The sequence below is a fragment of the Hippocampus comes genome, unplaced genomic scaffold (assembly GCF_001891065.2).
Source record: "Hippocampus comes isolate QL1 unplaced genomic scaffold, H_comes_QL1_v1.1 scaffold1, whole genome shotgun sequence".
Lineage (NCBI taxonomy): Eukaryota > Metazoa > Chordata > Actinopteri > Syngnathiformes > Syngnathidae > Hippocampus > Hippocampus comes.
In genome coordinates, this window is record NW_017805010.1 from 3,088,622 (window position 1) to 3,113,598 (window position 24,977).

A 24,977-nucleotide genomic window follows, 5' to 3' on the forward strand; every position below is an offset into this window, starting at 1 on the left:
AAACCTTTGTTTTAGATTGAAGCTGAAAATATTTTCTAATAAAATATTTGGTAATACAATCCTGATGGCGTGTTTGCTTTATTTGGAGAATGCCAAGGTGAATTATTCTTCTTAAGCTTGTACAGATGGGAACAGCAAATTTGTACCTGAAGCTGTTTTATGTTTCCACCTTTTTTTTTTCTTTTCTTTTCTTTTAGAGGGGAAGTCGCCCTTCTAAATTTTCCTTAATATGTTTGATGCAACCCCACTAGTCCAAGCACGGCATTCGGATTCATATTGCGTTTGTGGAAGATTAGTTAAGCAGTAAAATCCACCCATTTTTAGTCATCTCATGGGGCGGCCATTTTGCCACTTGCTGTCGACAGAAAATGACATCACAGTTGCTCAGGGCTCAGGTAAGGACCACAAATCAGGCATATCACAATTTTGGTGGCATTGTGTGTGTGCTGCTCAGATAAGCTCAACACAGTGCCCCACACACATAAAGATTGTCACCTCCGGTCAAGAATCCAGTCTCCGAGTGAGAGCTCTCACCTGATCACATGTGATTTCACAAACATGAAGATGGCCACTCTCTTCCGGGTAGGCTCCGATAGTTGCCATGTGTTACGTCTGCCTCGCAGTTCTAAGGTGTAGGGTTCGAATCTCAGCTCTGTTGGAGTTTGCATCATCTCCCCATATTTGCATTATAAATGACAGATGTCAAACTCTGGCCCTCCGGAGCCCTCATCCTGCATCTTTTAGATGTTTCCCTTCCCCAACACACCAGATTCAGATGATCAGGATAGTTATCATCAGGGTGCTGCAGAGCTTGCTGCTGAGCTGATCATTTGAATTTGAAACATGCAGCATAGCGGCCCACGAGGACTGCAGTTTGATACGCGTGCTCTAAATTGTCCATCGTGATGAAATGGTTGGTTGCCGATACATTATGTGCCCTGCAACTGGCTGGCACCCAATCCAGGATGCAACCCGCTCCAGCTCACCCGTGACCATAGCGAGCACAAGCACTGCGGAAAATAGATTGAAGCATAAGAACTGCAAATGCCAAAGAAAATAGGAAGAAATCATACAAGTAGATGAAAAAACAATTATGTGGATGGGTGGCGGTCAGTGAATTAAAACATCGCTTCCATGCAGGAGATGACTTAGAAATACAGGAATGTGAAGAGTTTCATCACAGAATGTCAACAATATCTGCTATCCTTTCATACTAAAAAAAAAAAAACTACTGACAGTAAAACATGGGTTGAGCAAAAGGACCTGATTTGCATATTGTATTGGCAGAGGAGGACATTGTGCGTCTCTTATCAGTGATTATGACTGTATCGTGTTCAACAGCAATTTCACAGCTGAGGGAAGGGCAAATAATTGTCTTTCCAAATTGCTGAGTGCAAACACGATGCAAAGCCGAGACACTATTGGCTTATTTTATTTTTAGCGCGACTCCAACAGCAAAAGGTCCTGTCGAGTCAAAAGAGGACCTGAACCCCACCAATCCTGAAAACTCTTGGTCCAAGTGTTTTCATTTTGTTTTGTTATCTTAAACTAGAAATGGCAATTCCCTCAAAAATGACTTCGGAAAGCTGAGTTGGTATCGCCGAACCAAAATGCCAACAGAGAGTGAACAGAGGATTAAAACCTTGGTTAGACACACACACACACATATACACACACACACGCACACACACAAATGCAGTTTTTTCCCCCAAACGCACTTGCTCAGTAGCTGTGATAGGTTTTTTTGAGAATTGGGAAACTTTTCCCCCCCAAGTTAATTATTTTGACCCAGCAGATTGGGCTAAAAATTGGATTTGAAGCTGGTTGCCATTTTTGGAGTGTATTAAAGTCAGTTGTAAGTTGTCAGTAAATGTTATGTAACATTCTGTGAAAGTGTTGGTGGCAGCTGGCTCAGTGTGGAAGACCGCAGGGTCAAATCCTCAACCCAAAGTGCTGGCTGTTAATTATACAGCATTTGCTAGGTCCCTTTTGGACTCAGCACAGGGTGAGCTATTTCTCCTGGTCTGGGTTACTTTTGACCCAGCTGTTTTAAGATTGTAATATCTTTCTCACTTAAATCCGTCATCAAATTGTTAACATACCGTTTTTGTTTTTTGTTTTTTTTTTTGCATACAGTACTACCGGTATATCATACTGTTATTGAATGTGAAACCTGTTTATTTTTTCTTCTTCTTGTGGCCCATTTGTCATTTGGCTCATTGAGGTGCACATGCACACACATCACGACGCCTCTTCGGGCTAGATGTGCATACAAGACCGATTAAGTGTATACAAAGCAAAGCACAGTTTCAGAGAAACCACGAAGTCTCGATGGTAATGTAGCTTCATAGTTGAACAGGCTAATGTCTTTTTTAGGACCATGGACAGCAACAGGGAAGAGCGATGCTGAGGATGTTTTTTCCCCGCCTTAGTATTGACATGGAGCATTTTTTGGTTTGGCTCTTTTCTGGATTTTCACAATACGTGAAGCACATTTTGCGATGCGCACGTATCAGTGCTTCTTCAGCATTTGCACGTTTTTGTTGCATGTTTACATGAGAGAATCCTCATCTAACAAACAAAATCTCAGCCGCCGTTGACTGGAGTGACATACAAATGTAAGTTGAGGGGTTCGTAGGTTCTGGATGGATTGCTCTACGTTCGGAATGGGCAAAAAGGGGATATGGACTTCGTTTGAACACAGCTCTTTTTATTTTTTTCAACGTCTGCCTCGTAACTCTCGAACGAACAACCCTCCTTCCGGTAACGACCACCCTTCCTCCTTTTCTTCGCCAATCAGATGTAAGCAACATAAGAATATTTCATAAAGTATTAAACAGAATATAATTTAGGTAACTGTAACATAAAAGAATATAATGCTCAAATATAAAATGATAATAACAATTTAACAATGCTCAAATATAAAATGATAATAACAATTTAACAATGCTCAAATATAAAATGATAATAATTAACAATTTAACAAAAGCTTACACAAATTTGAAGGGAACGAAATAAAAAAATAGAACCTGAGACACACTGTCTCTAATAAAGTTAGTGATAATGAATTTGAGTGATTTATTTAAGTTGGTCGAAATGAGTGTTTTCTTCACCGAACCTGACAAATTGACTTAAGTATTTCAATTTCGTTCTTTCCCACCAGTAGGGTAAGTTATTAATTCTCCCTCCCGTACTAATGAATGCTGACGCTCCCCCTCACAAAGCCCCAGCACCCAGTGACGTCTCCTTCCGCAGCAAATAGACCCATGCGCGGGGGAAGGCGGCGACCAGTCAGTCAGTCATTCCTGCCCCGACTGAGCTGCCAGACGGCTGCGGAGCCTTTACGTGCATACAGTACTACCGGTATATCATACTGTTATTGAATGTGAAACCTGTTTATTTTTTCTTCTTCTTGTGGCCCATTTGTCATTTGGCTCATTGAGGTGCACATGCACACACATCACGACGCCTCTTCGGGCTAGATGTGCATACAAGACCGATTAAGTGTATACAAAGCAAAGCACAGTTTCAGAGAAACCACGAAGTCTCGATGGTAATGTAGCTTCATAGTTGAACAGGCTAATGTCTTTTTTAGGACCATGGACAGCAACAGGGAAGAGCGATGCTGAGGATGTTTTTTCCCCGCCTTAGTATTGACATGGAGCATTTTTTGGTTTGGCTCTTTTCTGGATTTTCACAATACGTGAAGCACATTTTGCGATGCGCACGTATCAGTGCTTCTTCAGCATTTGCACGTTTTTGTTGCATGTTTACATGAGAGAATCCTCATCTAACAAACAAAATCTCAGCCGCCGTTGACTGGAGTGACATACAAATGTAAGTTGAGGGGTTCGTAGGTTCTGGATGGATTGCTCTACGTTCGGAATGGGCAAAAAGGGGATATGGACTTCGTTTGAACACAGCTCTTTTTATTTTTTTCAACGTCTGCCTCGTAACTCTCGAACGAACAACCCTCCTTCCGGTAACGACCACCCTTCCTCCTTTTCTTCGCCAATCAGATGTAAGCAACATAAGAATATTTCATAAAGTATTAAACAGAATATAATTTAGGTAACTGTAACATAAAAGAATATAATGCTCAAATATAAAATGATAATAACAATTTAACAATGCTCAAATATAAAATGATAATAATTAACAATTTAACAAAAGCTTACACAAATTTGAAGGGAACGAAATAAAAAAATAGAACCTGAGACACACTGTCTCTAATAAAGTTAGTGATAATGAATTTGAGTGATTTATTTAAGTTGGTCGAAATGAGTGTTTTCTTCACCGAACCTGACAAATTGACTTAAGTATTTCAATTTCGTTCTTTCCCACCAGTAGGGTAAGTTATTAATTCTCCCTCCCGTACTAATGAATGCTGACGCTCCCCCTCACAAAGCCCCAGCACCCAGTGACGTCTCCTTCCGCAGCAAATAGACCCATGCGCGGGGGAAGGCGGCGACCAGTCAGTCAGTCATTCCTGCCCCGACTGAGCTGCCAGACGGCTGCGGAGCCTTTACGCATCTCGCCCACGTCCACTTTCACGCCACTTACAAGCACAATCTCCACTCCCCTCCCTCCCTCACTCCTTCCCTCCGAGTGGATTTAACGCATCAGGTGGACAGAAGAACACTGGCGGAACCTCCGCCAGCAGGAGACACAAGACACAAAACACGAGAAGAAGAAGCGCGATGGGAACCTTCAGGGTACTGCTGGGGACTTTGCACTACGTGGGACTGTGCGTGTCCACCAGGCACACGGGACACGGACACGCGGAGAACCACATCAGCGGACACGGTAGGCGCGCGAACACACCCGTACGGTCGGGCGGTGCTTGCAAGCTTGCTCCGGCGATGCCGTTCACTTCCACGCGTTAAACACACAACAGGGTAGTGGTGGGTCAAGTAAGAGGCTTTTCTTTTGTTATTTAAAAAAAAAAGTGTACAATAAATAAAAAAGGAGTTTATCGGCAAAACATTCAGAAGAAATACACAAGTTTTAAGATTGAATGCAGCTGTACCGTTAAAAAATAAATAAGTAAAAAGTCCGCCTCCACAACGGTTCGGTTTCGAATGACCGTGTCAGAAAAGTATCCATTTAACAACACGCGTATTCTCAACCGACTCATTCCGAAAGGACTCTGGAAACTGCAATTTTAATTGCACATTCCACATTCATGCCGCAGTTTTAACATTTGCACCTGGAGAAATAACTATTATTAGAGATAAAGTGTATGTTACAGAAGATCACCTTTTTGTATGATGTGTTGCCTCCTAAAATAACGGCATAGGTCACATTTTATCCAACATTATTAATCATATATATTTTTTTGCCTTTAACATTTCATCAGGATGCAGGCCACCTCTGTTGGAATTGGCTATGTCTTTACTTTAACAAATCATTCATCTCTACCCCAGAAATGAAATTATTTAGAAAATATCATTTCATCAGAATTTGATTCAGTTTTTCATGTTTTCTGGAAACAAAAGACATTATATTTCAAGCGTGGCATTATTTAATATTTATATTTTCCCCACAAAGCTTCTTACACAAAGTCAGCTGGGCTAGGCTGCATGCAGATCACCTGCAACCCTAGTGAGGATAAGTAGTATAGAAAATATTATCCAGTATGTTGTCATCCTTTAATTTCTATCAGATTATCCATTCTAGACAGTGATGAAATAACTAACCATCATTTTTCAAGGAGAAATACACAAAAAAACTAAGACCCAAATTCATGCAGGAGGTGGTTTCTATGAATCAAATTTTATTGACTTGCGTGTAAAATACAGATGTAAGAGAGTCCGCTTCTCAAGCACCTCATTAGTGGTCATGATGCGATCAGGCGTCTCTCCAATAACCGGTCCAACCTGTATGATCCTTGGTCAGTAGATTTTTAGTCTGCAGGTGTTTCTTCTTGTGTTTGAGGTCCAGAGTGCATCTCGAACCTTAAACCTTTGAGCCTCTGTGTCGGGCAAATGAAATATCATGTCGCGTTTGTTGCTGATCAAATTTGTAATGTTCATTCTTGTTCACCTCTCTTGATTATCATCATTATTTTGGTAATGTAAGGCGTTCTGCTTTCTGGATTGGAAGGTCATTTGCATTCTCCAGAAGTTATGTCTAGATGTCAGAATATGCATGAATTTCGTTGCATTTTAGTGATGTAACAATTTTCTATGTGTGAAATGTCTGCTGAGGCAGTGTTGTTCTTCAGTGACGGACAGCATTGTTTTTGTTCTGTCCAAGCCGCCACAGCCGCCCTCCTCTTCTTCAGGAGGTGCAGAGTGCTGACACAAGATGGAAGTTAGTATTCTCTGTCAGTAGAGCTCTGCCTGAGCATCCTGCCCTCTGGTTCTAAGCTCCTCCTTTGCACATCTTTTGCACCCACAGAAAATAAAGTGTTCCTTTGCATATTGAATAAGTCATAATTCAGATGCGAACATTATCCGAACAATCCCCTTTTCTTATAGACAAGCAAAAACAAATGAAATCAAAATCCGTCCCAAGGTGGGATAATATGGCACAGTGCAGATGCCCAACAACTGCTTGTCATTGATCTTAGCCAGAATTGGCTTGAAAAATTGCTTATGTGTGGATATGGGAGTTTGACGGCTTCACTCCACTCTGGTCAGAATAAAAGTTATAGTTCCAGAGTAGACAGAAAATGGCAATGTTACCTTTTTGACCGATTAAAGCTGAAGAGGGGTAAAGCGGACAGTACATTTCAGATCTTGATGACCTTGCCGAAGGATTGCAGCTTGGCCCTACAAATTTGTTTCGGATCCAAACGTCGATTGTTTTTTCAGTTTTTCCACATTTTTACTGTAGATTTCCGTTCCAATCACACCGTGTGCTTTTAAAGGACGTTGTTTCTGTTTAGGTTAAAAATATCTACTGTATTCATCATTGGCAGTGATGTGAGTAATATCTCAAGGGGCGCCGCTGCATCCATAACATAAAGGAACCCGGCTTTCAAAGTGAATAATGTCCTTGTTGCTGGAGCTATTTCGGCACAGTGCGGGAAATGGATGTGTGAGGATGCATTTGTTTTAGTTTTGTCCTGTTGGTGGAGTAAAAAAAAAAAAAATAGTCGGTATAGGGTAGATTCTTGGGTATATTGAAAACAGTATGCAAAGTTTTGCTCCATATTGTAGCTCTCCGTCTTTCATTCCAAATCGAAGTAGTTGGCAAATGGATTCATTTTACTATTTAGTGCATAAATACAGGTAATTGAATTTTTAGTCTAAAGGGATAAGATGACAGTTGAAAATTATTGTAGGAGGGGAAAGGATAGATCAGCGGTCACCTAACGTTTTGAAACTGGGCGCTACTTTGGTACGGATTCATGTGAAGAGCTATAACCATTTCCACAAACATTTCTGACAGAACCAATTGGCTCAAAATACCTCGAGTGAAACAAGTTTACATTTCTACCTTTCGTGGCAACACTATATGAACTGATCACATGATCCGTCTTGTGTTTAACCCTTTCAGGGACAGCGGTTACTTCAGAGGACAGCTTATCATGTTATCAGGTTACAGGGTGCATGAAAGGGTTAAGTTTATATAGTATAGCATGCAAGAAAAGTTGATACTCTCTCTTCTACCCGTGTGTCACGACCACCTCCTTCTCTACTCACATCCTTTTTCTGCTTGTTCAGGCTGCTCCTTCTTATTTCATAAGTGTTGCAGAAAAAAAGCCCCAAAAGCCGGGGAAACTGCTTTTGATGCTTGCTAAACTGAGGTGATATGATACCGTTACTTACAGTACTTAATATTTACTCTTACTTACATCACATATAATAGCAAGTCAAACTCTGGTTTTAGAGGCAGATTTTGTCAACATTTTGTGAAAATAGTATGGCCTCATCCCTTTCGTCCACCCTGTAACCTGATAACATGATAAGCTGTCCACTGGAGTGACCGCTGTCCCTGAAAGGGTTAAAGATACATGACTTTAGAGGTTCTGAGGTATAATTGAAGATCATGATAATAATTAAAGTGGGGAAACAAATACATGCACAAATGCACTCGCATTTACACTCAGAGAATGTCCTGACAGATGATATTGTGCTTTCCAAGCCCATCGGGATGATTATTTATCTTACTGTTTTCCCCACGCAGTGAATCGAAAGTAAAGAAGAAGGAAAGATCAATGGAATAAAAGGAAAGCAAAACATTTGGTCTGAAGCCGTATTGCGACTGCGACAATGTCCTGCCTTTATCTGCTTCAGGGTCGTTGCAGCCGCTGATACTTTTCAATTAGCGTCTCATTAGGGTGTGCTTATCCAGCCAGCTCATTATTCCAACCAATCAATTGTCTTAATTAATGAGTGAAGGCTAAATGAGCCGTAAGGAATTTAAAACTTCTCAAGGGAAACCAAGTGAGATGGGACACCAAAAGTCTCATTTTATTTTCACGATGACATCTGAAAATTACTTTTGTCTAGACATCCCTCCAAAAAATTGTAATGTGCTCGCTAAAAACAGTTTTTTTTTCAAAAGCATGCAAATATGACTCACTATTAGGCTAAGAATATACACGCAAACTGTTTCGGTCTTTATATTAGACGGAACCTAGTTGACATTGAACATAAATAACTCAGATTAAGTTGAACTACCAGACTGTCAATTTTCAACCAGTTGTGTTTTCATAATTAAACAAAACTGGGTCACCAACCACTCCAGCATATCGCTCATGTGTGATGTGCTTTTCAAGTCGTCTTTTTCTCTTCCAATCACAGTATTATAAATCAAACAGACTACCAAAAATAATTAGAATTTATTATAAAGATTTCAGAACGTAAATGAAATCGAGCTATCGTCGCCTGACTCCTGCGCATGCCGTGTGGGCTCAGTTCCCACTCAATAACAGTTTAAATGTGAGTTGAATTGTCTGTCACTCTATGTGCCCTGTGATTGATTGACTGGCGACCAGTCGGTGCTTTCGTCTGTCCGATGTCAGCTGGGATACGGCTTCCCGCAACCCTGAACAGGTTAACGGTTATAGAAAATGAATGGATGGATAGATGCATCGTGCATATACGTACAACATGATATGGAGGTAAAAAAAAAAAAAAAAAACCCCAATGGGTCAGGTTTGAATGAATCAACATTCAAAGCGTGACACATTCCGGTACAGTGTTTGAAAACATATACATTATATTCAATTTGATTCAATCATTATTGTTTTCCAGTGTGGACAAAAGAAATCTCCCCCCTCCTTCCTAAAAAAGCATGTCTCAGAAAATAAGATACAACCGGGGCATACTTACAAGCATTCTGTTCAACCGTTTTAACATTTAACAATGGCTCACGCGTTGCTGGCAAATATTCAGCAGCTTGTCGGATTTACTTGTGGGTGTGTAAGTGCGTGTGCGTACCTTGTGTAGGCTTGGCATCACCCCTCCCCCCCTACCTCTTCCTTTCCGCAGGGGCGTAAAGTAGTGCAGGTTTGTGCTGGAGCATCACCAAGTCGTTAAAGCGACAAGCATACGCTCCACTAGATCCATTAATATGGGCACACATCCCAGTAGCATTGAATAAACATTACGCGGCGTTGGCTTTTGCCTTCACAATTAGATAAACTGTTTTCGTACATCTAACTCCTCCCTGGCACACAGTCGGGCTACATTAAAGACAATCGGAACAATCCGATAACAAAGTGAATGTACCGCCTCTCATCCAAAGTGGCCCCTGGGTCACCCACGACCGTAATAAGTTGAGACGGCGGTGGATGGAAGGTGTACTGTATAGCCATTTATTCATCGAGTGCAGCGGTTGGCAATCCAAAATGTTGATTTGAAGCCATATTGAAACAGAAAAACAAAAACGAATATGTCTGGAGCCGCAAAAAAATTAAAAGCCTTATAATGAAGGCAACACATGCTGTGTGTATCTATATTCACTATATTAGCAAAATGACGAAATTGCCTTTTTTCGATCAACCAACCTTCCGCGATCGACCCGTTGCCGCACACCCACGCATACGCACGCACTTACACGCATGCCAAAATGAGCAACAGCCATAACGGCCGCTAAGACAAACGAGGCTTGGGATGCATTTTTTTGCAGCGTGTTAACTATCGTAGCTAACGGGTACTGTTTAAAAATGCTTCTCTCAGCCCTCCGGAGTCCCATTCTTTGCCAGTACCCTGGGTGAATTGTACATAAAACGCCGTTTTTTTTTTAACTACAGCCACCTGCCTGGCATCCCATCCTGCTAATAGAAACATATGTCGCAGGCTATGATGCAAATCTTCGTTGACAGAAATGTTGAAATTTAATATTTATTCTATACATTTTTACAGTATTGGAAAACGTTAAGAATGTTTGTATCATGTTTGTCCTCCTACAGAAACCATATTAAAACAAAAAATTCCCTCCCCCATCTTTTTCCTTTTTCAAGAATTTGGAAAAAAACTCCAGAGGAGCCACTAGGGCGGCGCTACAGAGCCGCATGCGGCTCCAGAGCCGCAGGTTGCCGACCCCCGATCTAGTGGGTACAACTGCACAGTGTAATCGGTTGCTGAGAAATGGCACCACACTGAAAAAAAACCCAAACAATCAGTGTCATAAGGTGAGCATAAAGTTAAAAAAAATAAAGAAAGAAAGTAGAAAGAATAATGATACATATATACAAACCGAAAGGTGTATCAATAGATAAGCATAGTACACAAAAGGGTAAAAGTATTTGATGAAATTTAGATTTCTTCTTTTTCTTTGGTATTGGAAATGATCAATATACATTATTGCTCAAAAAGGGGTAGGACTAGATAAGTTGTATACTTCTTCCTACTCCTTTGAACATATAACTGTGATGATGTTTGTATTACTTACTTTTACTTTTATTTTCCTTTCATAATTTTTGTTTGCATTTTGTCATGTTATTGTATGTTTTATATATGTTCAATAAACAAACAAACAAACAAGAAAGAACATTATTATATTATTATTATTCGAATTAAAAAGAATGAAATATTCTTATGAATCTTGGGTTCTTATTTTTTGGACCTTCGTCAAGTGATCCAAAACTATGCCAATGTGTGCTGCTTCAACATTTTATATTGATCCATGTTCTTATAACTATATATTATTTCATGAACAGTAGCCATCCATTTTCTGTAGCTATTGTCCTCATTGAGCTTACATGCATGTACAGTGAAATTCAGACCTATGGGCAATTTATAATCTTAGAGTGAAATTGTCTTGACTGGCAATTTATAGTGAAACATTCAGGTTTTGGACTTGTGGAAGGGAGCTCAGTACCTTGATGAAACCCACCTCAGCATGAAGGGATCAGGAAAACTCCACACAGGAAGGCTGGAGTCAAGATTTGAACCCATGACCTCTGCACTGTGCGGCGGACCTGCTAACCTGCCTCTTAGACAAACATATTTATTTTCTTGTTAGTTACAAACAAGATCAAAGAGGTAGAATGTACAAACTAGCATTCACTAATTTCTCCCGGACCGTTAAAGGGTGGACCTCATCGATTCTGCTATTTTATTTTGGCACCCTTCTTGACTTTTAACAATATAAGAACCGACAATGGCCTATCAAACTAAATTACCTGCTTGAAGGAACTGGGGCCTCATTGATCCACCCAACCCTTGACCAAAAATGGCAACATTACAGGGGCTCTCGGCAAGGCTCCACTCTCAGCATCCTCCTTCATTAAAGCCCGGCCTCCTCACTCACTGTCCTTATGTTGTGTGTAATAAAACCCGGGATCCTCTCCTCGCTTCCCCTCCAATCAGAAGGCTTCCTTTTAAAACGGCACAAACAAGCTGGAGGCGCAGCCTGCAGTCAAGGACTCCTTCTTCTGTCTTCTTTCAGAGGGCCTCATGCTGCAAATGTCCTTCACTCGTATATGTGTGTGCATGCGTGTGTGTGCGCGCATATGTGTTTGCGGCAGCGAGAGAGCGTGGGGTGATGTAGTTTAGGCGAGAAATGATTGCAGGCGGCTTTGAGATTGGTGATCCAAAGCGGTACTTGCTTTGAGGCATCCCTCTCAGACTGAAAATCATCTCTGTGACTTGAAGCTCTCTGGACTGTGTGTGTGTGTGTGTGTGTGTGTGTGTGTGTGTGTGTGTGTGTGTGTGTGTGTGTGTGTGTGCGCGCACGAGATATGATAAAACAACTCTCAAGATTTAGTTGAGTTCGCCTCGGCCTTGGTTATGCGAGGTGTCTTATGTATTATAGAGTGAATGTAGTTTATTGGAATGTTTGCAGTTGTCCTTAGCACATTGTCCTTTCTTATCATTGCATCAGTAACAGTAAAAACAAAACAAAAAAAAAAGATTTTGGCCAACCGTGTTTTAAGATCGCGATTGCTCGATCATTGAAATCCCAACCGCAGTACAGAGAGCGCAAGCTTTGCTGGGGGATTCTCGTCTGGGAGAGTGGTGCTTATCTTCCATGAGACACATTACTGTTAATGTTGCATCAGGGCGAACGCGCTCGGTCATTCAGATGTAGAGTCACACTTCTCCTGGGAAGCCACTTGGCAGGATTTGCGTGTTGGCAGTCTCACTGAGCGAGGAAGGAGGAAGAGGAGGACGGGCGATGTTGCGTGATGCGTTCATGGGTTTCGGGATCAGTCATTAACTGCCTGAACGAGCTCCTGGGCTCCAGCAGGCCGCCATTTAAATCAGTGCAGTTTTATTTTAAAGAGCCACAATTATTTGTTTTGGATTGTTTTCCAGACACAGCAGTGTACAGGAGGAGCCTCACAGAAGTTCCGGGTGTCAATCTCAGCTCCTGGCTTTCTGTTTGGAGTTTGCCAGAAAGGTCAAGTAAAGTCAAAATACTTCGTAAACTTGCTTAATTAGAAATTGGGTGTTTCTATACTTTAGTGGAAAAGTTATATTTCAACCGACTTTGTGCTTCGAGATCATTCAGTGTTGACCTCATCCGATAACGAAACATTTAGCAGCTATTCTTTAACCCTGGGCGGCCTGGTGGTCAAGTGGTTAGCGCGTCGACCTCACAGTGCAGAGGTACCGGGTTCGATCGTAGCTCCGGCCTTCCTGTGTGGAGTTTACATGTTCTCCCCGTGCCTGCGTGGGTTTTCTCCGGGTACTCCGGTTTCCTCCCACATTCCAAAAACATGCATGGCAGGCTGATTGAACACTCTAAATTGTCCCTAGGTGTTGAGTGTGAGCGCAGTTCATTGTTCGTCTCTGTGCCTTGCGACTGGCTGGCAACTGGTTCAGGGTGTCCCCCGCCTACTGCCCGGGAACAACTGGGAAAGACTCCAGCACGCCCCGCGACCCTTGTGAGGATAAAGCGGATCAGAAAATGGATGGATGGGTGGATTCTTTAACTCTTTCAGGCACGGCGGTTACTACAGTGGACAGGTAAACATCATCTCAGGTTCCAGGGTGCATGAAAGGGTTAAGCACCAATCTCTGAGCCTTTTTCTGTCAATTTACGTATACGAGCATATAAAAAGGAGGCAACCTTACTCCCTGCTCACTTTCACGCATTGGATTCCGACTGCTACTTTCATGTGACTGATATGAAAGTATCACATTTACATTTAGATGACTCCATTCCGGAGAGTGTGAGAAGGTTACACCGCATCAGCAAGGTGTAACTTTTATGAACAACATCCTCCCCCAAAGACCAACTTCAGCGTTATATCAAATCATGTCACATTTAGCCCCCCCCCCCCACAATTTTTTTTTTCTGCAGCATGTGTCATGAAAATCCACAAATGTAAGACATAGACACCAGTCGCATTTTATTTGGATTCAATCTCCCCCCCCCCCCAAGCTCATTAGGTTAATATAAGGGATGGAAACAAGCAGTAAAAAAAGTCAGCAAAGCAAGCCTTCAGAGATCTCACTTTTTTATTGTTCATAAACACAAAGGCTCAATTATATAGCGTGTGCTGCCCCAAGCCAGGGGCCTCTATAATAACATCTCTGCAGTGACCGAGCCTAATTGCACCAGAGAGGCTATTGCCTACCCAGTGGGTGTGGACAAAAGACACGGACTATCTATTCCAATGTGTCCACTGGCTGCGTGTTCAATTAACAGAACTCGAGTCAAATCGCTGGTGTGCACATGCATTCCCAGTACACAATAATGAGATGTCTAAAGGCTTGATGGATTTAATTCTTTAGCTCAGCGCAAGTCATTGATGTCCAACTAATGGGGTCTTTGCCATCTTTGAGAAGAATAAAACCTGGAACTACACACTGGAGTAATGTTAATCAATAGAAATATAATAAAAATAAATTGTGTTTTGCCATGCGGTTGAACCTAATGTTAATCTAAAGGATCCACGTGTTTTTTGTTTGTTTGGTTTGTTTGGTTTTTTTTTTTTTTGTTTTTTTTTTTTTTTTTTTTGCTTTTTCTATTGCCTTTTGTGCTGTCACCACAAGGGAAAATGATTAAAATGAACCAGAATTGAACTCACCGTGACACAGGGAAGGATCTGGCTACAATATGAGCAATGCAATTAATCAATCAATTAATCATTTCCATCAAGCAATATATTAGACTTTACACAGATCTGAATGGCTGGATTGTAATGGCCGATATTTTGCATTTTATGCACATTTTTTCATCGGCCGGAGTGTCTTTAATTCACCAATTGCTAAATGACATCATAGATTGACATCATAGCCCCGCAAAATAAATCATGACAGCTACAGTACCACATACACACTTAGCTGTGGCGAGTCCCCACAAAGGAATTTTGGCTCCTATTTTGGCGCTACCTGTCAACATGTAACTGTTGAAATAACCTTCACTGCTACTCGGAAAGCTCGTTTGTTGCTTGTGTGGTCCGTGTATGTGAGTGTCTCTGTATTGGTGGTACGAGGCTGCAAAAACAGTGCCTCAAATGATCTTTAAAGTTTGGGAATCGGTCTTAGTAGTGTCAGCTCAACCCGTATCGAACCCCATCGCTACCCTAGCTTGTGTAATGGCTGTCTCATCACTTTCACAGCATAGCCGGTGCTTCTTTTGTTGTCTTAGTGTGTGTTTTGGTTTAGAAACGCCACGCTGGTGTTGGCCAAAGCCTGACTCTAGTCGTCAAGGTCTTCAGAGTTCTGGATTACATTGTGAAAAGACGTTTATGGCAGACGAACCGATCTACGAGCATGGCGAGTGTCCACCCTCCCATGCATATTAACTGATAACCCGGTCACGGCAAAATCTGACCATAACTCAGAGGGAACACCACAACAGAGTTTATCTTGCGTTCACTCATCCGGTAGTCTCCACAATGTCGCATGCGCCGATGAAAATGACACAATGAACATCCTCGATTGTCCACAATTAAACAGTTATTCAAATTTGTGAAACAAAGAAAGATACATATAGCCGTTACTTTATGGGCCCTATTTTCATAGACAGGCACCCATGCGCTCGGTGTGAAAACGGAAAACTAGTCTACCGTGTTTGTGGCCATGTTGCGCCTCTCTGGGCATTCCGGCGCATGGAGTTGCCTCGTATTTGAAAAAGAGGCAACTTGGAAAAGCATTTCACCAAAGCTTCTCAAGTTCAGAGGCTTTCACAATTTTTTTTTAATTGGATGTCCATATGGGGCCTCTCAACTCTTAAGGTTGCACTATACATGGCCGTACCCAAAATAACCTGATGGAAATCAGTCCATAGTGCATTGTGTTTCACATTTCCCATAAATATGAGCAATCAGTGTGAGTCATTATTTCTAGATAAAGCGCTGCTGTACCCTAATGAGGCCCTGCGATGATGTGATGTCTTTCTGTTGGGCTGAGCGGTGCAGCGTGTCGAGCTCATTAGACCCCCCCTCCCCGCCCCCCCCACTCGTTTTCGTTTCAGAAATACAAACACAGCGCTGACACAACTAAAATCGCTGACAGATGAAGCAAATCTTACTCCCCACGTCTCCTCTGATTAAATGCCACATGAACGCGTTTCAAAGTTATTCCTGTGCAAAAGCTCAGTGATGTCCCGTGTCCCCATTAGAAGTGACACTCTTCCTGCTCGTTTTTTTTAAACATTTATTTTAATCTTACAGCTTCCCCCCCGCCCCCACCTCTTTTACCTTCCTGTTCTCATTCTTGTCTTTACTTTCTCTTCACTGGTGGGAATTAGGCGGAGGTGTCACTAATCTGGCAGCCACTGAGAAGATGAAAAGATCAGCGGGAGCTGACGCCGACAAGGGCGCTGCTCGTTGGAAAGTACAGTTGTTTTTGGACGTTTTGGGGAAGTTTTGGAAAGTAGGCCATGCACTATAAATTCTAATGGCACTTTTCCACCACATGCGACTGACGTACAGTACCTACATTACAGTTAAAAAGATGGGACTGTGATTTAAAGCATTGCTTGTACGCTTAGCAACTGATATGGCGGCAATTTGACACGAATGGAATATTTCTCCTTCCGTTATTTCACAGAGAAACCCCATGCTTTTCATTCTTTTAGTCAAAAGACCTTCACGCCGCTCCCCTTGCTCTGTTTCATCCCATATATGTGGTGATTCCTTATGCTCACGTATTTATGATGACATTAATTGTGGGACAAAGCTCTGTGTCAGTCTGCCCTGTAATCTCCATCCATACATCAATGTCAGCCTTAATAGATGCACAAAGGAAAGGAAGTGTCAGGTAGCGCTGCTGGTTAAATCCCCTGTGTCTGTCCTGTACATCTGTTAGTGTTTGAGGGCGTACGTGTGTGTGTGCGAATGTGAGCTTTAGTGCGAGTGTAGGAATATGTACTTCCCGCCTAGTGCGTATCTCCTTTTTTTTTTTTTTTTTTTTTTACGATAGAGAGCATGCAGTAAGCCAGTTCATTCGTTTATCCTTGTCGTCGGCTCGCCCCACGAGAGCCTCGCTTCTGCACAGCAGTAATCCTCAGGGAGGAAAAGAATGAGAAAAAAAGGGGGAAAAAAAGGTGGCTGGGGAGGCGGGAAGGAAGGCTTGTGTTGGCCAGCAGCGGGGAGTTGGTCCAAATGGGAAAGCTTATTTTCAGCTGTCTTTTCCTGTCAAGGCCACTGCCCTGTGTAGTTTTAGCAGCGCTCAATTCTAGAAGTAGCAGCACCCCATGTTGTTGTTGTTGTTTTTTTTTTTTATACATGAACCTTACTGTGCTTTCACCATAAGGTGAGCTCACAAGAGTTTTGCATTAAATTCAGGGAGGTCGGAGTGCACGCTGTGATATTGTGGAAATATGAATACACTTGCTGGGGTCCGTGCATAACGTTGGCAGGTAAACTGCAAAATCTCCCTTTGTGGATGATCAGCTGCACACACTGGACGTGGGCAATTGGAGATTCCCTTGCACCCACGACTGGGCATCTACTTTATGTCACCGAATTGCGAGACGCGCCGGGGGCCCAGCACCCGCGTTAACTGGAACGACGAGTGAGGCATAGCGTGTCTACTCAATTTCACAAACACACTAACCTACACTTGTTCCGACATGAAAATAGAAATGTGCCTGATTTTACGCCCGGGGCACGGGCTTCTGACTACCAAAATAGGGCTCTAGGTGTGCTTTAGCCAAAAGCCAGAATGTAGAACTAAATTTTAAATCGAGATTGAAGTATTTTTACAGAGGTAGCTACCCTAATTTTCACTGGTAAGGTAGTCCTGAGTACTCAAATAGAGATTAGACAATCCTCTGCTGATTTCCCCCTCCGCTACCCTCCCTTCATTTTTGTGTCGCACCTCCACAGCAATTCATGGAAATCGGATTTAGTTTGTTTCCTGAGTAATTCTGTTAAACCAAAACATCAACAAAAATACAAAAGCAAACAAAACGATACCTCTCGCCTTTGTACTTTCGCACTCGGGTGTAAGAAAAATGATGAAACGGTAATCTTCTTACGAGAGGTCGTCTTTCCTTTTGTGTGCAATCCTAAACGATTCTTCGTCCGAAAACACAGATGTAGAGTGTCTTGATGGAGGAGAGGAAAAACCGATAACGGTGATTTCTGAGTGACTTGGAACAAGTCTTACCATTGGGAGTTACATTTCAAATGTACATATTGCAACTCCCCACATGTATTACCCATTTACTTGTGGAAGTGTGCTGTCAAAGAAAATACCATAGCCTGATCCAGCCCTTCTTGTTTGTCTAAAAATAAATATGGCACAAAATGCTAATATTTGTTTACAATCCATATACAAGCCGGCAGCAGGGAACTGATTGATGCATAAAGAAGGAAACATGCTTGAGCTGATTTATCCCTTTTTTCCTCCCCTTCCTCAGTCTCTTTAGTTCTTGTCGTGAGTCAGGCCCAGCAGGGAGGGCTCACCTTTACGTAGTAAATTTCAGCTGTTGGCTTCCAGCCTGTGTCGCCGTCAAAGTCCAATCACTGCTCCTGTGTCGGTGCGGGAGAGGACATACGGGGTGCATGAGAGAGGCTAGGCAGATTAGATGCTCAGCGCTGATAGGGCTCTTCTTATCTCCTCCTTCTCCTCCACTGGATGGTCGACCCTGGACATTAAGGCCGGTGGAAAGATGCTCCATTTTGTCATCTTTGCAAGCTGCCTCGAATTCACCAACTTGGCTGCACGGATGTAGAAAATAAAGGCGGCACTTTATTGTGATGAGGTTCAAACAAGACCTGAATCAAAAATCAAGTTGTCAGGTGTTACAGTATTTTGTCGGCCGTTTGTTGATTTGTTCATATTTCCCAGTTTTAACACAACACAATTGCCAGCTAACGTAGCACTTCCTCGCAAAATGATTTTATGGCAATTTAATAAAACGGTGTGTCAATGTGTAGGGAATATTGAAATGGAGTGGTAGGAAAAAAATGAATAAGAGATGAAGCTGAAAAGTCCCACTTTATCTTTTGTTCTTAACATTAATTATCTTCACATGGTATTTTGGCACTTAAGATTACGTTGTCACATTTCTAGCTATTTCTTCTAGTAGCTTTAGTGTAGTAAAGCTTCATTTAACCCTTTCATGTACCCTGTAACCTGATAACCACTGTAGTAACCACTGTCCCTGAAAGGGTTAAAGTTAAGAAACTTAGCTCACTATATTTTTAAGGTGCCTGCCCGGCACTGGTTACATTAAATCCCACAATCATTTTATGTTTGCTTGAAATGACGTCATTTGCTACCTATCCACTTTATTCATTCTTGTTTTCTTTCGATGATGATATGATGGAAATACTGTCCTCCAGTAATAGACCATAATTATAGTTTGGTATTTTCGAGAATATTTGATTGAGCACAAGGCTGAGTCTGCACTGTGTTTCTCTTGTGCTGATGTAGAGATTCATCTTGGAGATGGCTTTATCGATCGCCGTGGCCCTCGAGGTCGACCACATCTCCAAATTCATCAACTGGCTGTTTGGCGGTATGTTTAGGTTGCTCTCTGCCGGCAGGGAGGTGAAAGCTATATGCTACAGAACACGCAGTGCATATTGGCTAAATGAGGAGAGAGAAATTCCCCTTTGTGAAGGCGCCGAAAAGTCAATTCATTTGTTTTTTTTCCAGGTGCGCAGTAGGGCTCTTGTAACGTCAAGTCGTTTTAGTCCACACTGATATAATGGCAGCTGAATGGGGTGCTGTGTAAAAGACATTTGATGAAGTGACACAGTGGTCAACTAGTTAGCACGTATGCTTCACGGTGCAGAAATTGTGGGTTGGAATCTGGCCCTGGTCTTCCTGCGTGGAGTTTGCATGTTCTCCCCGTGCCTGCGTGGGTTTTCTCCGGGTACTCCGCTTTCCTGAAGTGACACTTTGGCCAACTGGTTACCACGTATGCCTCACGGTGCAGAAGGTGTGGGTTGGAATCTGGCCCTGGTCTTCCTGTGTGGAGTTTGCATGTTCTCCCCGTGCCTGCGTGGGTTTTTCTCTGGGTACTCCAGTTTCCTCCCACATTCCAAAGCATTCATGATAGGTTTATGGATCACTCTCAATTGTCCCTAGGCGTGATTGTGAGCGCGAATGTTTGTTTGACTATGTGTGCCATGTGATTGGCCGGCAACCAGATCAGGGTGTAGCCCGCCTACTGCCCGAAGACGGCTGGGATAGGCTCCAGTGAGGATAAGCAGCCCGCATAATGGATAGATGGGTATTCCTCTTTAGTTATTGAAGGGAACAAGAAATGACTATGCTCTTAATGCTTCACAGTGAGAAATTCATCCATTTAAAAGACATCTGACATCAACAATCCAAACATCAGGGTGGGTGGGAAAAATGTGGTTGATCCCCGATTATCCCAAAAGTCTACTGTATTAAAAAAAAAACAAAAAACGTGAAGGTGAAATGTATACACACATTTCTTGACTGATCTTAGGACACGTGAGGGGGGGGTTGTGTTATTTTCACAGTTGATTAAAATCGTGAAATATTGAGCTTGAAGATCAAACTTCCATCTGTGTGGTCCAACACTGCTTGCTCATTAACAAATGTAAATGAGCACATTCCGCTCGCTGAGACTGGCTTCTCTTTGGACATTTGTGGAGTTTTCCTACAGGTTCCCTTAGTAAGGTGTGGCAGCTGTTTCCCGTCATACTGTGCCAAGGCTCATTACTCGACTGCAAAGCTTATTATGAGGCCGTGAGAGAGACTCGTTAGCGGCTAATTATTTCTGATGAGAATATGGATTGAAGTACCTGGGCATATACACTGTACCTGTACAGTAAGGGTGCTTGGTGTTTTTTGTTTTTTTTTCAATCAAAATAACGACCGCCACTCATTTAAATGACTGGCACGTGAAAATGAGTAAATATATGAAGAAATTGAGTCATTTTGGGAGGATGTTCTGCAGTTCTACGCTGAGTCCGGGATATGCAGGCTGCCATTTTCTCTTTTCTTTTTGCTGTTTGGAGTAACAATGCAATACTTCTCCAGAATCAGAATCCATTTCTTTTCTTCACATCGTCTCAGCCTAATGACCCTTTCTCCCGTGTTAATTACTGCGACCCACCCCTTCCTTCCTTCTTTGCTAAATGACTCGACTTGGACGCTTTCGAGCATTGATCAGTCTGCGTGCCTTCTTCGGTTTGTCTTGGAGATAACGACAACGCTTGAGGGCGCCTTATAAGTTCTCTTCGGTGGCAGTCTGAACATTAGAGAAGACTTTTTAGGAAGAGATACAACATTACATCGCCTCCAGTTGCCTTGGAATAGAGTTGAATCAATGTGATAGTGGAGATTTGTGGCAGGATAATTGTGTCAACGCTTGGAGGCCAGCATTCATACCGATGCTATTATTGTCATGGAGTTGTTGAAATGCTTAAATGGTGCTGTTCTTGCCAATTCGAGTTGTTGAAAAGGATACATGATAGGTCAATACTAAAAAGTAGAAGTGCAGTTTTTGAAGAGAGAAGTCTCTTAGTGATGGCGGAGTAAGTGGTGAGCAATTAACTTTACGATTCTGTGGTTTGAGATTGGAATCTCTGTGCTGACGTTACTGTGTAGAGGTTGGTCGCCCCGTGCTTGTGTGGTCATCCGGTTTCCTACCACATACAAAAAAACCCCACTCATATTTGGTTCTGAGAAGACGCTAAATTGTCCATAAATGTGAATCCACCGTATTTTCCGCACTATCAGGCGCTTTGGAGTATTAGGCGCACCTTGAATGACTGGCCTATTTTAAAACCGTTTCATATATAGGGCGCACCACATTATAAAACGCATAGAATAGAAGCTACGATAGTGACTGCAGTTACATTATGCATCCACTAGTTCGAGCTAGGCTAAGGGAATAGAATACAATACAATACAGCTTTATTTATATTGAGCCTTCAGAATCGCTGCAGTTTTCACAAAGCGCTTTCGAGAACATTTAAAATACTACGTCCATGAAATCAGAATTTTGACCCATATAAAATTTGCATCGGGTTATAAGGAGCACTGTCAGCTTTTGAGAAAATGAAATGCTTTGACGTGCGCCGTATAGTCGAGAACATTTAAAATACTACATCCAAGAAATCAGAATTTTGACACATAAAATTCGCATCAAATTATAAGGCGCACTGTCAGCTTTTGAGAAAATGAAATGCTTTGACGTGCGCCTTATAGTGCGGAAAATACGGTAAGTGTGAATGGTTGTCTACGTGTGCCCTGCGACAGACTAGGGATAATCCAGGGCGTACGCTTTATTCTTAATTTTGTGAGAATTAAGTCTTATTACCCATCATTTTTATGCACCGCTTATCCTTGCTGCTCACATGTTTTATCCTTCAACATTTACGTGTTGAAATGTTGGCAAAACTGATTGTCTTTTTTATGTTGAGTCTGGGTTGTCTGCAAAGTAACTGACTGATTAGGGATAATCCAGTGTACACTTCATTCTTAATTTTGTGAGAATTAAATCTTAATGCCCATCATTTTTAGTGCATTACATATTGCGTATTATAGTTACTTTTAACATCAGGTAATCAGTAAAGTAACTAGATTACTTCTTCAAGGTCACTATGACATCTCTGATTACTCTTCACAAATTAGATGCTCACTATTCTAGTGCACCTAATACACCGCTTATCCTCGCAGCTCACGGGTTTTATTCTTCAACATTCATGTATTAAAATGTTGGCAAAACTGTTTTTTTTTTTATGTTGAGTCTGGGTTGTCTGCAAAGTAACTTGCATTACATATTGCGTATCATAGTTACTTTTAACATCAGGTAATCAGTAAAGTCACTAGATTACTTTTTCAAGGTCACAGTGACATCTCTGATTACTATTCACAAATTAGATGCTCACTATTCTAGTGCACCTAAATGATTTGCTCTGGGGAAAAAAAGAGGCAAAATGATCAGTTTCTCAGATTTTTATGTTTCTAGGTTTGAGTAAAATGAACAATGTTTGTTTTATTGCATCAACTACGGACAATACACTGTAACTCCTGAATTCCAAATAGACACCTTTCTCTTTTCACTTACGACTTGTAAATTTTTTTTGGTGGCCTTAATGCACTTTCGTAATTTGTATTTAATCAAATATGTATTGTTCGTTAATTTACCCTTTCATGTACCCCGTGGGATTTTTATGTTTCTAGGTTTGAGTAAAATGAACATGTTAGTTTTATTCCATCAACTATGGACAACACACTGTAACTCCTGAATTCCAAATAGACACCTTTCTCTTTTCACTTACGACTTGTAAATTTTTTTGGTGGCCTTAATGCACTTTTGTAATTTGTATTTAATCAGATATATATTGTTCGTTAATTTACCCTTTCATGTACCCCGTGACCTGACAACATGATAAGATGTCCATTGTAGTAACCGCCGTCCCTGAAACGGTTACGTTTATATTTCACATGAAAATAATACAAAAGCCATTTGAGGACTTAGGTAGATGATTGACTGAACATAAGATTAAGAAAACAAGCCAAAACGAGAGGACCCGTCTGTTTCCGGTTAGATTTTTCTTTGTTGAATTTGAATAGACTGCTGATGGCTATCGTTGCCCCGCTCTGGGTATGAATCAAAGCATTCGGGCTGCCCTCAAATGTACAGCACATGGATTTTGGATTGCCGGCTTCACAGTTAATTGTGGAGAAGATAGATTCTAAGTGCCGGGAGCAATTTCACTGGCACAATCTCTCGCACAACAATGACCCACGCAGCTTTGAATATTCTCAACAAGAGCGTTGTAGGGGAGGCTTTTGTTGCCGGTTCAGTTATTTCAAATCAATAGCGGTTGCGGCGTTTGGCGTATCGCAGATGACAAAATACAAGCACAGTTGATCAATGTACAGGAAAAAAATGTCTGACTTGAAGCAGTTCTAAAACACACACAGCACATCTTTAATGTAATTGTTGTGGATTTTTTAGTTTAAAGAGGGAATTGCTCATTGATCATTCAGTAGTTAACTTGATTCATCTTCGTGGGCAATGGGAAATTTTAGGTGATATCTTGCCGAATCATAAATTCAAATGTTTTTATTGCTAATTGCTAATTAAGAAGAGTGCCGTTTTTGGTCACTTTCAACCTAACACAAAAATAAATATGATTATAATATTTTTATTGCTAATTGCTAATGAAGAAGAGAGACGTTTTTGGTCACTTTCAACCTAACACAAAAATAAACACTTCGATGTATTTAATACACAGCAACAATTCAACCGAAAAAATGAATGTGTATAAGCCTAACACAAAAATAAACACTCCTACGGTTCGATGCATTTAATACAGAGCAACAATTCAACCGAAAAAATGAATGTGTATAAGTAAACTCTCACAATTCCAACCCACCATGGTTTTCATTTAAAAACTGTAAAGTACTGCTGTGTTATAAATAAATAATCACCCTGGTTAAGGTGAGAAGCTCGGTGATCCGCGAGGGGCTCAGACTCGAGCTGCTTCTTCTCCACTTCGAGAGCAGCCAAATGAGGTGGCTCGGACATCTAATTAAGATGCCTTCCGGTGAGGTGTTCCGGGCATGTCTCACTGGCACGAGGCTGCGGGGATGACCTCGGACACACCTGGGAACGCCGCGGGATTCCCCCGGGAAGAGCTGGAACAAGTGGCCGGGGAGAGGGAAGTCTGGGCTTCCCTGCAAAAGCCGTTGCCCCTGCGACCCAAGCAAAAAGGGGCAGAAAATGGATGGATGGATGGATGGATGGACTTTGGTTAAGTGTTGGCGGCATAGGCGGGGTCCAACATTCAGCCGTTTTGAGTCGTGGCCCTGTGAGCTCAGTTGTGGTGGCCTTGTTAGAATTGGTACTACAGTGAAACTCCTCTACAACGAAATCATGTTTGCAGCAAGACATTTTTCACAACAGGGGGTTTTTCACTCTAGCAAATTTAATCTCAGATGTAAACACATACATACACACAAAATCATATGTGTACACGCACACACAAACGTACGTGTACTCTTTATTTTTATTCCAATAGTGCATAAGTATGAGCATACATTTATTTGACACTTCATATCGTCAGTGTAGAAAGAAAAATAGGGAAAGAAATTGCGAAATTTACGATCAGCATTCACTTTCACTGACATCAATTTCTTGGATAATGTCTTTTATTTTGCTTCCTCGGT

At 41.7% G+C, this 24,977-nt stretch overlaps 1 protein-coding gene across 1 annotated transcript in view; it reads left to right on the forward strand.

Annotated features, from left to right (window-relative positions):
* Window positions 1-4,443: 4,443 nt before the first annotated feature.
* Window positions 4,444-24,977, forward strand: part of vstm2la (V-set and transmembrane domain containing 2 like a) — a 28,386-nt gene continuing 7,852 nt past the window's right edge. The window contains exon 1 of the mRNA XM_019862999.1: window positions 4,444-4,806. Coding sequence (XP_019718558.1) covers window positions 4,701-4,806 — 106 coding nt within the window. The 5' untranslated portion in view covers window positions 4,444-4,700. The remainder of the gene's footprint in view (window positions 4,807-24,977) is intronic.